Below are 13049 nucleotides of genomic sequence, written 5' to 3' on the forward strand. Positions count from 1 at the left end.
CACTACCCCGGGAGAGCAGAAGGAAAAAAACTGGGCACGCAAGCGGCTTGGAACGACGACACAGAGAAGGCGGTGCGAGCGTAGACATGGCCGACGCGGGTCCCACAGCGGCATATCTTTGAGAAACCTTCAATATCTACTTGAAAGTCAACTGATCTTCATAATGGTGCCTATTGAGAAGTAATCCACTGAATAGACCCATTGCTAAATTACCCAAGCATCAAGGAGAATGCAGGGAATGTGTAGCACACGCTGCACGTGCTGGCGTCTGCAGCGGCAACCGTTCTAAAGTAAAAGCCTAAAATGAATGGCATTTAGCATGTGCGTTCGTCAATGTTTTATTTCCGTTATTTACTTCGAATCTTTAATATGTGGAAGGCATGCGCGTGAGGTGCATGCGGCAGCAAGAGTGAAAAATGTTTAGTCACTGCTCACAAAAAATTCCCAGAACCCTAGCCATAAACAGCTTCGCAATAAAAAAAGATAGCTCTCTAGAATTGTAAGAAGTGAGAGAATGCAGGCAAGCTGGTTCGGAAATGACACACTTGCAAATCTGAGATGGGTTTCAAGTGTGATCCTGGAATGCAAGATTGCTACTTTCACAAACTGCGGTATCGGCTCGCGTGTTATCGGCGTTCGTAGCAGGCTCCCACACATTTGCTGTTGTATCTCCAGACGTTGCTCGTCCCATAAGTTTCGCCGTTTCCATCCTCACCATGGGCAGACATTAATTCGGGGTTCCACGTGCCTTTGCTCACGTGGTTCCTCAGTGCAAAGCAGTCACAGACACATATTTCATTCAAACTCGCATTATTTCTGTCCGTGTTTTATTGGTTCTTAAGTTACGCCTCCCTCCAACAACAAGCGAGCGCAGCGACGGTTTGTGCGCAACTTGGCACTAGTCGAAAGGCCGTCGGCCGACTTTACGTTTAACGTAGACAGGTGCTTCGACGACATCGAAGAGCACTTGCACGTGGTGGCTGACATCCCTAGAAAAGTCCCGCTTGCGTGGCCGAGGACCGCTCCTCGCAAGACGCCAGTCACGAGTGACCACAAGCACGAGTCGTTTAACTGGGTTCCTCATCCACAGTGGCATGAAAGGTCCTTGCGATCGGTGCTGCCCACCCCTTGAGGACGCCGTCACCATTGTGAGGATGCTGTCATCAACAGCGTGAGGACACTGTCAACCCAATAAGGATGCCACCCACCTTGTGAGGGCACTGTCCACCCCCGAGAGGTTTCCATCAGAAGGGACCCCAAGCACAAGCCGTTAAGCCGAAGGTCCGCATTGGCATCAAAGGTCCTAGTGAGAGCGCCATCCACCGCGCGAGGACTTCACTTGGGCCGTAGGGTGTTGAGGAAGCTGGTGAGGTCGTACTCCGAGTCGTACTTGGTGGAGTCCCACAGCTCAGGCAGGCTGAGCCCCTTGGGGCCCCCCTCGGTGTCCCTGCTGGGGGCCGGGGACTGTGCGGCTGGATTCAGGGTGAACAGGTCCAACAGCTGGTCCGTGCCCATCGTCTGCAGGCTGCTGTTCTCCGGCGTGATGATTGTGTTGGCCACTGTCAGCTTGAACTTCTGCAGGCTGCGCACGCAAGACGGTGGTATGAGCCCTTGCTTCTCGCTCGTGCCGTGATGTTCTCGGCAGGACAGTGTCTCGACTCTTAAGCTCATCGTGATGACGGGGGTTTCTCTGCGAGAAGACTCTGCACTTGGTTACTATAGTTGTACCAATGCCTCAAAGCAGATGCTGGCAAGTGAGAATGACCATGGTAGATGGTTGTCAAATAACGGCGGGTTATCTTTTAAGCAGGGAAACCAGCACCTCAAAGCAAATGCTTGCAATCCAAGTGACACTGACCACAGTAGGTGGTTGTCAAATTGGGGCAGGTAAGAGCTGAGACTAAAAAGACGAACTACGATACCCTCTGGCAAAGGACTGCAACAGGTTTCGAGTGACGACTCAAACGGGTGTTCAGTGCCCGGGAAGAGAGCCTTACCCCATGATCTTCTCCTCCAAGGTACCCCGAGTGATGAGCCGGTACACGTTCACCACCTTCTTCTGGCCGATGCGGTGCGCACGGTCCATGGCCTGCAAGAATTCGGACAACCTCCGTGAGGAAGGGTGCTCTTTCGGCCTCGACACTGCCCCCAAACGGCCGTGGGAGATGCAACATTTACTACAGAAGCCCCACATCGGCCAACAACAGCTCGGCCTTGACTAATGCCAGTCCTACCTCGGACAACGGCAGCACAACCTCAAATAATAACCTTGACCAACGGCGTCTCAACCTTGGCTGATGGCAGCCCTATTGAGACTAATATCAAGACTAATGTGGGCCTGCCTTGACCCAACGTATGACCAGGTCTGTGCAATGATTGCCCAACGTTGACCCGATGACTGTTCCACCTTTGCCCAACACTGGCAGAGGTCAACCCAACCTCGAACAAACCCTGGCCAATGTTGGCCCGACCTTGACCCAATGACTGTTCCAACCTTTGCCCAACATAGGCAGAGACCAGCCCAACCTCAAACATACCCTGGCCAACGTTGGCCCATAAACTAGGCTGTCTACGTCCCGCTTAGGGAACCGTGGGGGCAAAAAGGGGAGCGCACCTGGAGGTCCTTCATGGGGTTCCAGTCATGCTCCACGAAGATGACGGTGTCGGCCCCGGTCAGGTTGAGGCCCAGGCCCCCGACCTGAGTGGTGAGCAGCAGCACGTCCATCGAGGGATCCGTGTTAAAGCGGTGCACCAGTGCGTGACGCTGGCCGGGCGCCACGCTGCCGTCCAGGCGCAGGTAGCTCACGCCGGGCATGTGCGCCCTGCATCAAGGGGGGGGGGGAGGCGCTTAAGACGTGCTTGATTTCTCTGCAGCATGGGCCCAAGGAACCCAACACACTTTAAACAAGCCGCGAGAATCGACTTTTCCTCGTTTCCTGCTGCAATTTAGTACAGAGGTGCCCATATGCGGTGGGTTCTGTGTATCAGAATTTTCAAGGAGTGGAATTACCCAAATAAATGGGAAAAAATAGTAACTCTTTCTCTGTCTACGGCATCCCCCTGCAAGACGACACACGTCCAACTGTTGCAACAGCCGACAGACGCAGGCAGTGGTTCTTAAAAGCCGTCACCTCTACAGCCAAAATAATCGTGCAAGCCTTCTTTTTTGCTAATTTTGTGCTCGTTTAATGCGTTTCGTACGGAAAGATGACAAAATCGCGCTCCGGCAACTAACACCCATAAAGTGTGCAACATTTCTGTCTAAAAAAAGGTGTCTACTCTTGGCGTGGCAGCGCAGTTCCAGAGAGCGACTTGCGGTACATTTTGGGACAACTGCCGTAGCCGTCCGTTGACTACGACGCCAGTCGGACACGCGTAACTTGCGGACGGACGCCGTAGACCGAGAGAAATCGTTCTTCTTTTCTTACTTTCTACACAGGCAAGTTCGTCCTTTGAAAATTCGGCATGCCTAATCCACCGCCTAGCGACACCTCCCTGGAAAGTCGCGGCGTGACACGGCGAGAAACCTACGCTTGCTGTCCGTCGAAAACGAGTCACTGGGCCTGCACGGTACAACACGGCAGACCCGCCCTCCTCCCCCCTACCTGAGCAGGTCCCTCTCCACGATGTCGAGCATGCTCTTGAGCTGGCAGAAGACGAGAGCCCGGTGGGCGTGCACCACGCTCTCCTGCTCGCCGCCAGATGAGCTGCCGATGCCGCAGTCCAGCAGCAGCTGCCTGCAACGACAGAGAGGCGTCAGGGGCGACGATTCGTTTGGGTGACGGCGGCCATCGCTGCCCTTGTTCTAAGGGGCAATCAAAACATTCAATTTATAGTTCTCCAGATAACAGAAACACTGCACAGCAGGAATGGTTGTAGTCGGCTGGGCCTTGAGAACCAAGTGGTTTTCTTGTTTTCAGCACGTGCTTGTTGCTTTCTGCTGTAGAATGAACTCCTGCAGGCAGGATGCATTCACCCATTGCTTATCTCGAAAATTTTTCGGGAGGGACTTCAGATATATCAAGATATTGTCAAACAAAGATTAAAAAACAAAGACAGGCAGGGCACAGCGACAACGAAGACCAAAACACTGGTTGACAAAGAAGCAGGAATTTGAAAACGAAAACACGAAGAGAAAAAAGAAGAAAGTTCTGCATCATAGCAGACCTCACAAACAGGCAAAACAAAACAAAAACAGAAAAAAGTCCCCTGTCATGCACGTGGCAAAGTGCACATTTTTTGTCCTACTTCTTTTCTCCTCCTCCAAATCTTGGCTTGGAGTTTGGTGCTCAACATGCACCCCCCGACCCCCCCCCCCCCCCCTCCGGCACGTGTGTGTGTGTGTGTGTGTGTGTGTGTGCACGCACGCGCGTGTGCGTGCATTTTTGTTTCTGCTTTTGGTTTTGCTGTCTCATCTCATCTCCACATACACATAATGCACCCCAATCAGTACAAATAAAAATTCCGTACCTCACTCATCTGAAAACTCCACTGATCTCATTTATTTCCTAGTTTTTATGACTTGGAGTTCACCAGGGTTTACTGTACTGGATTCTGAACCTGTCACCAACTACAGATGTAACAGCCTAAGGCTGGAATTTTCAAACTTTTAGATTTTGAGGAATGTCCATTTGTCTCAGGGAACCTCCCCAGAGCTCAGCACAGATGCAACAAAAGCAGCGACACCTTTCAAACAATAATGCACACGGGGAGACTGGTTAGCTCATAGTGCGTGCGGCTTGTAGTAGATACCTGCTAAAATGGCACTCAAAATGGAACGACACTTCACTTATGGGCAGGGGACTGCCTAGAAAATTTGGGTCCCGGGGGAACTCGTGTGGGTGCTTTGGGGAACCCCTGGCTCCCTAGGAATCCAGTTTGAATACCCACCACTTGGGGGAGAATATTTACGCGAGAACAAATTGACTCCCGCTTGAGATGGAGCGCAACTCGCACCCTCTAGGCTACTGGCGAGCCATTAAAAATTATTCGCCTGGGTTGAGCTTTAGTGCCAGGACCTTTCAAAGACTAGCCCAGCGTTCTAGCTACTGAGCTAAAAAGGAAATTGGCTTTCAGTACAGCGAACAGATGATAACGGCTCCAGCGCTATGTGCCGACCTGCTAGAAGCTGTGGCTGATGTGGGGGAGCTGTGGGCCCCCCCGAGCATAATTGGTTGTGTCATATTTTCCAGAATCATACATTTGTTTTTTCAGAGCAGTCCCCTACGAAACATATTAACGGAGTTCTACGGCACCTTTTCGGGGAAGAAAGAATAAACTTATTTTACGTGTTTCTTCTTTTTTTTTTTTTTCCAGACTTCCAATCACACGCTCATCAATTCATTTAGCCTGCACATTTTGTTAACACGGCTGGAGTGTTTGCTGGAATAGCACGATGCGTCAAAAGACGATCGTTATACATAAATCCAACTTCCATATGCACTATCTTAACCGGGTCAAATTTCTTGCTCTACAAAAACCGTGCATCGGTTCTGACGCATAAAACGACGCAGGGGAATACTTTGGCCGGCTCCCTAGAAGAGCTGGAGGACGGCACGCTCCGACCGACCTGAGGGCTCCCAGCTTGGCCGCGTGCCCGATGTCGGACAACGGAGTCTTGTTCTGCTCCAGGCTGGCGTGGATGCGCTCGTACTCTGGGTGCTGGGCGTTGAGCACCAACTTCGGGTGGTTGCACACCTTGCGCAGGTACTGAAGCGCCTGCACAAAACAAAACTGCACTCTAACGAATGCCAACTCAGATTTTGCCCGTGTGAGTGGCCTGGCAGTAGAGCAGGTAGCAGAAGAAGAGAGGATGCAGTTACCCTCTCCAGATTCGTTCCACATCAATGCACAGTAGAGTGGAGAAGGCAGCGGGAGTGGAGAGAGTAGAGTTGCCTTTTCCAGATTTGTACTCGTATCAATTTACAGTGGAGCAGAGAAGGCAGCAGAAGTGGAGAGGGCAGTTGCACTTTCCACATTTGCACTGGTTCAACACACAGTAGAGTGGAGAGGGTAGCTGCCCTTTCCACATCTCCACTGCATCAGTGTGCAATAGAGGAGAGGGTAGAGTTGGCCCCCTCCAGGTTTGTACCTGGAAGACGTGGGGCATGGCATGGCTGCCGTCTCCTCCGGCCTCGACGGTCTCGTCCAGGGACTTCTTGGCCCGGCTGCGGGCGAAGTCCTCGTACAGCTGCACCTGCAGGGGACTCAGCTCGCAGTAGTAGTCCTGCAGGATCTTGGGGGGCAGGTCCTGCAGCACGTCCTCCTTCACCCTACGCAGTAGGAAGGGCAGCACCTGCCGATGCAGGGACTCCATGGCCAGCACCCCTGCACAGGCACGCATGGGCCGGAGTCACTGACGGGACCAGAATGGCAGGGCACCTCTTTCCGAAGCCCGGGCTCTAGCAAGCGCTCCTTGCCTTTCGTCATGCTCTGGCTGCGCGGGCATGCTCCAAGCTCACGAGACACCCAAGCCCTATTGAAGGTCGCGTTGTTCTTCCAGTGCTCGCAACAATGCATGGTTGTCAGCACTTGTAAAAAAACTATGCCTTGTCTCTGGTTCGTGCCAGAGATCTGTACAATAGTCGTGCGTGTCCTTTGGCACACTAAACATGCACTCACGTAATTATAAGGGGGTAGTCACGTGGTGTCACGTAATGTGACACTGTGTTGCTTAGCATTGCGCATTGTGACAGTGTGTAACGTCACGCCATGTGATGCAGTGTCATATGGTCTTGTGACTGTTACATGAATCATGTCATGTCACATTATCTGATTGTCCCATTGTTCCACATAATGTCATGTCATGTAACATGGTGTCACATGAATCACATCATGTGGCAGTGTTTGTGATGTCACATCACATGACTGTCACAGTGTCATGTTATGTGACAGTGTCACATAACGTCATGTGACACAGCGTCAGATGACGTCTCGTCATGTGACACTGTCACATGTGAGGGACCGGGCTGGCCCGACAAGGTTGCCCCTAGTGGTGGTGTGGCAGCGGAGGGCGAGGGAACTCTTGCGGAGTCGCTGGAAGGGCAAGTGCGTCATCGTGCTTGCGAAAAATGTGGTGTCGGAAGAGTGCGTTTAAGACACGTTTAGGTTTTAGGACGTGTTTAGAAGGATTATTCCTTTGCGGTCAGACACCCTCACCAACTTCATGGTCGTTCTGGTCAGAAATTATTTTTTGAAAATGGGTCACGGCAAAGAAAATAAAACCACTTAGTTGTTAGCATTCAAGACGTCCAGTCTCTCTTCGTCCATATCTAGTCACACTGTTTCAAAATGAAAACAGCATCTGCGAAATTATTTCCTTAAATTTACTTTGGCGTAGTTAGGAATCATAGCTGACGAGGCAGGAAGAAATGAAGTTTTTACCCCTCAATGTGCGAAGAAGGAAAAGCAACAACTGTAGCATGTTCGCACACCTCAGGATCCTCTCATCACTGTGTACGCGCGGCACTGGCAACCTCTTGTTGGTGGTAAGTGTGGGCACAATACTGGTTGCGAGCCAATAAGCCAGCCATTCCCTCCGAGCTCATTCATTGTACAGAGTACGGCCTTGGCGCGGCGGCACCATTAGGAAGTCTGCAGCAGTTACGACGCAAGCAAAGTCTATGGTTTTCCCGGTGTTGTTTATAGCCGAATCACACGACGAACCGAATCGAGATTTTTGTCCGCGGACTGTGTACCACGAGACCGGCACAACACAGATTCGTGCAATTCGCACCTTCTCTGCAGTCTGATAAGGTCGAGCCCCTTTTCACTTGTGGAGTTTTGGCAGGAGATTGACTTGAAAAGCGTTTAGGTAACCTAGGAACAGTCTAATGTTTTCTTTTTTTTTTTTTTTTTTGACGATCAAAACAAAAATGGCACATCGTTGTGTTTTGTGCATTCGCTGGTTCATCTTGTTGCGCGATTCTTGGTTCCATGCACGAAAGAAACTGCAGAAACTTTGTCCAGTTGACGTGACGCAGGTTCCGGTGCTCTTCTGGGTCCATGTCAAGAAGCTCCAGTCAAAACTCGTCTAGCACGCTGCAACAATTCTTGCACATTCGATCAGGCTTTCACTGAGCAAGACCTTGTGGCTGTCGTGTGTTTCAGTGTTATGCACGAGTGCCGAGTGCGTGACGGACTGCATTGTTGCAGACTTGTGTGTAACTTAAATACTGTACTCAAGTTACCATATTTTAAATACTCTTATGAATAATTTGGTATTCTACAATTACTTTTGAAGGTGAGTATTAGTGCTCTAACTTAAATACATTTTTGCAAGTAACTTGTACTTACTTTGTAAGTTACTCGCAATCTACTGCTCAATTTGTTGGCGCGTGGGTGGCCTCCCTTTCCAGTCTTCATAGAGCGCCTGTTTCGCGTCAGCAAACATGCATTTAAAAACGGGGGCAAGTTGTCGGACACAAATTTTGAAGAACAGCTGTTCCTGTCAGCCAATAAAGTGTTTTGGTAATGGCGTTTTTTTATAATAATTTTTTTCATAGTTCTTTAACAGTAAATTTCAGAATAAATTGTAACTTCAGAGTGTTTTGAAAGTATCAAGTTACTTTTTTCGAGTACTATTTAGTACTTCCTCAGGTAGTTTTCAGATTTGAGTATTTAGTACTATACTCTCTATCATCATCTTCACTTTCCACAAAATCACGCAACAAGTTTCCATAAAATGTGTGTGGCGAAAACAAGGCAATACTTTGTCGTGCCAGCTAAATTCAAAGCGTACACAAGTCTTCGGTTTACGTACACTTTTGGTTTCTATGGGAGAAGCTCGAACAAGAATAAAGCATTAAAGAAACTTCCAACAAATGTTGAAACAAAAGTTGGGCCATGTCTGACTCATGATTGCAAAGGGCTAAAGATTGATAAGAACCAAGTACATAACACACGTGACATTACATCATCATTTCGTGACATCCATCACGTGACCCGACACCACATCACATGACGTGGTCAAGTGACTTGACATGATCACGTGACTTGACGTGGTGGGACACGTGACGTGACCCACCACGTGGTCACATGGTGGGCGTCACGTTTTAATCCTATCGAGGGCAGGCTGCAGCGTACCGGCCTCCTGCTCCTTGGACGAGGACTTGGCGTCCCTTGACTGCAGGATGGGCTTGCTGAAGCGGGCTGCAAACTGGCGCTCCGTGCCCAGGAAGCCCGGCATGAGGAAGTCGAAGAGGGACCACAGGTCCAGCACTTGGTTCTGGATCGGGGTGCCCGTCAGGATCAGCCGGTGGTTGGCCTGCAGCTGCTTCATGGCACGCGCCAGCTGCAAAACGGGTTAACGCCGGGGCAGAACGGGTCAACACCCCAATCGCACCGGAACTTGCTCCCTCCCAGAGCAGGGCACGGGTAAAGAATGCAGCTTTTAAAGGGACACTCAAAGGGATTATGAGATAGTCTATTTATAATGATAACTCAATATACGGGCTCCAAGCATAAGAAAACCCAGAAAATACACTCATGGGCGGTCCATTTCTCTACAAAATAAATCAAAGTTCATAACACGTCCCCTTCCAGCACCCTAGAGCAGATACCAGGCGCTTTGTCAAAGGGTGCTTTTGAAACAGTAATTTCTGTATTGCTTCTCCTACGCCCAAAGATTTCATGTTTTTTCAAAACATAATGCACAATGTACCTAGAGAGAGCAATAATAGTAACGTTCGGAATTGTCACGCAATTCACTATTTTTATTGGTGAAATTTTATGGAGATGGTGGGGAACCCAGGATGACCCCCCCCCACCCCCCGGAGGAAGATAGTGCCCGATTATTTCCGTTGCTACGAGTTTACTAGAACGTCTTGCCATCTATAACTGGTCATTTTTATCGACTAAAGCCCAACAAACAATATGCCATCAAAAACAAGCTTCTACAGAAAGCACTCGAGTGCCCCTTTTAAGACCGGCTCACACATTTCGGTTTCCGTGCGATCAGCTGTGTAGCAACCGCTTGTGACTAAAGCCCCTGTAAGCGAAAATGAAACCCACTTTTTCCTCTACCAGGCTCTTTTTTTTCCAACTGTACGGAGCCATTTTTGAGCAGAAGTGCCGGTGAGGTAGAAATATTTCTTAATAATGAATCGCGTTACTTTTACATACACAGGGGCTTACTGCGTTCCAGGGCTAGCCGGTCGATGGCGCCACTTCTTTCTCTCATAAGCGGGTTCGAGATCTGGCAACGCAACTGACCACAGTCAAACACACATGTGCGAACCAGTCTCGAGCTGCTGCACACGTACGCTCCCCGCGCACACTCGAAACAAATCCTTGGCGAGAAACGGGTGCGTGAGGAGAAAGGACAGACCTTGGTCCTGCCGTTCTTGATGATGTGCCCTTCGTCCAGGATGCAGTAGTTCCAGGAAATGGCACCGAAGAAGTCGATGTCGTTGCGCACAATGTCGTACGAGGCCACTATGAGGTTGTGCTTGTGGGCCCTGCCCTGCAGCCTGTGGGAGAGCGTCATTTCTGCAACGCCAACATTTGCATTTTTGTGTCTGACAGCCTGCCCCGTGACAACGGCTCGCCACCGATCGTGTGCGGCCATCAGGACGGGAAGAAGCCACCTCTCAGGATGGGAGGTGGTGAATAGGGCTAGGTGACTCATCTACGAGCTTTTTAATGAGTCAATTAATTTTACGTCATAAGCTGATATGAATGTTTTGTCCATGGATGATTGTTAATACCTTGTTCTGGGTACCTCAATCCGCCTCTCAGATTTTCGTGCCTTGGAGAATTGGCAGAGCTCCAACAACTAAAAAGTTCTAAAGTAAGAAGCAGCGCACTCTGCATTTTTGGCTACCCTCGCCGAGGCTTCAGCCTCGGCAAGGGTAGCCAAAAAGTTTTCGTTCGAGGGTAGCCAAAAGTTTTCGAGACATCCCCGAAAAAAAACCTGAGGGAGTTTTCCAACACGAGCAGAGATCTCACGTGTCCTTGGTGACGCCAGGCATTACCGACAGGTGCCCACCACAATGGCTCTTTTCAGTGTTCCAAAATATGCTTCTGCATGCTACATCTACCCTACCTGGACATGCAGTTGTCGTTTTCGAATGGTTGTCAGTGTTCAAGGCATTCAGGACAGGACACGAGTAACCAACACCCAAAACCAAATGCATTAATAATCCTCGCTCGTTTTGCAAGATACCACATATGTGTGGACTGATATAACTGTCTAGTAACCCACAGAATAACGAAAAATTGTCCAACTAGAGCTCAGCACTACCAACAACGACCATGAGCTATAACTTGCCCACTCCTTTTTTTCTTCAAGGAACGTACAGCAATTCTTTATTCTAAACAGACAATTTGCATTAAAGTGAGACGAAAATATTTCGTCAACTTCCAGGTGTCATATGTTGCTCTGAATCAGGACTTCACATCTGAGTCCCACTGACGTGCGGACGACAAAGTTGATGGAATGTTTGGAGGAGTCACATCGTTTTCATCGCTCTTTTCACTGCCCATCAAACTATCGTCCGATTCCTAATAATCAGAAAGGCCGAAGGATTCGTCGTCACATACGCCTGAGCATTAATCCCATTAAAAAAAAAGATTTTGTATATCTCTTTGTCGGCTGAAGTGGAGCTCTGCGCCAAAACCAGATTGTTTCAGCGTGCACGCTCACAAACAACTGCCTCTTTTTCTTGGCTAAATGGAGCGTTCTCTCTCAGCCAACAGCAAAACAAACGAGCAAACTGCCCAAGGTAAATGGAGCAACAGGGGTGGTTTTGCCATCTGCCACAGAGCGCGCTAAACAAGCGTCGAAACCAAAACGCAAGTCACACTCGTGGTCGGAGCTTTATAATCCGTAAGGGGTGGAGCAAGTGACAGTTGTTATTAGTAGGCAAGGGGTTAAGCTAAAATACATTGCTGCCTGCCTCTTGCCAAAATACCTCCTGTGAGGTGTCGTGGATGGCGTTGCTCATCCACGACACCAAAAGGGAACAGCCTGTATAGAACAAGCTGTAGTAGATGAGATGCGACATTAAAGGCAATGGAAGAAGTGCAGGCAAGCAACTACACTATTTTCTCTTTTCAGTGTCACGTGGTGGACGCTGCGGAAGCAAGCAACAAACAAAACGTTCCTGCAATTTGTTGTGCACTGCGTACAGCATTCTGGGATTTTTGGTAAAGGTTGATTTACCAAAAGTTCATTACCATGTTCCCAAGCACTAACAGAACGAGAAACCTTGTGCTCGTGAGCGCTAACACTGGATGAAAAACAACCGCATCTCTACGTGGCGAATGATGTTGATTGGGGCGAAGCTCTGGTGGTGCTGGTCTGCGTAGACGCTGAGCCGCAGCATGCCGAGCCTTGCGTCCGTTTTTATCCATGTCACGCTGCGGTCAAATGCTCAAATGCGTATATAACCATGTTCCATACCACACATTCTCTTTCTGACATGGATAAAAATGAACGAAAGGCCCGGCATGCTGCGGCTCACCGTCTACGCAGACAAGCACCACCAGAGCTTCGCCCCAATCAACATCATTCACATGTGGAGATGCGGTTGCTTTTTTTTTTTCTACACGAGCAAGGGAGCACGAGCACCCGACGCCGGACATCGGACAGACATACGGACATGGCTAGACCCTAAGGAGCTTCGCCCCTAAAACCTTGTGTTCCCAAGCACTAACTCTGTATGAGAAACTTAGTGCTCCCGTGCACTTACTCTAGACAAGAAACCTTGTGTTCCTGAGCACTAACTCCACGCAAAAAACCTTGTACTCCCATGTACTTACTCTAGACAAGACACCTTGTGCTCCTCAGCACTAACTCCGAACAAGAAATTTCAAGCTCCTGAGCACTAACTCTGGATGACAAAGTTTGTGTTAGGGAGCATAGAGTTATTATAATGTACACTGGAAATTCAAATGGCACCAGTGTCTATGCGACTTCCGTGATGCAGATTGAAGCAGACAGCAACCAGCCTACTTTTGCGTGCTCCTGTGCATTCCAATGGGAAAACGCGTGCGCATTTTGTGTTTTCGCCGGAAAATAACGTGGCACAATTTTTTTATTTGGGTCA

General features: G+C 49.4%; 1 protein-coding gene across 1 annotated transcript in view; it reads right to left on the reverse strand.

Moving 5' to 3' along the window:
* Nucleotides 1–551: 551 nt before the first annotated feature.
* LOC115326497 (TATA-binding protein-associated factor 172) overlaps nt 552–13049 on the reverse strand; it is a 49191-nt gene continuing 36693 nt past the window's right edge. Inside the window, exons 30-37 of the mRNA XM_029987386.4 lie at nt 10328–10469; nt 9085–9292; nt 6092–6327; nt 5570–5718; nt 3606–3737; nt 2615–2822; nt 1998–2089; nt 552–1582 (exon numbers count right to left, since the gene is read on the reverse strand). Coding sequence (XP_029843246.2) covers nt 1336–1582; nt 1998–2089; nt 2615–2822; nt 3606–3737; nt 5570–5718; nt 6092–6327; nt 9085–9292; nt 10328–10469 — 1414 coding nt within the window. The 3' untranslated portion in view covers nt 552–1335. The remainder of the gene's footprint in view (nt 1583–1997; nt 2090–2614; nt 2823–3605; nt 3738–5569; nt 5719–6091; nt 6328–9084; nt 9293–10327; nt 10470–13049) is intronic.

This window comes from Ixodes scapularis, unplaced genomic scaffold (genome assembly GCF_016920785.2).
Source record: "Ixodes scapularis isolate PalLabHiFi unplaced genomic scaffold, ASM1692078v2 PGA_scaffold6__148_contigs__length_123643588, whole genome shotgun sequence".
NCBI lineage: Eukaryota > Metazoa > Arthropoda > Arachnida > Ixodida > Ixodidae > Ixodes > Ixodes scapularis.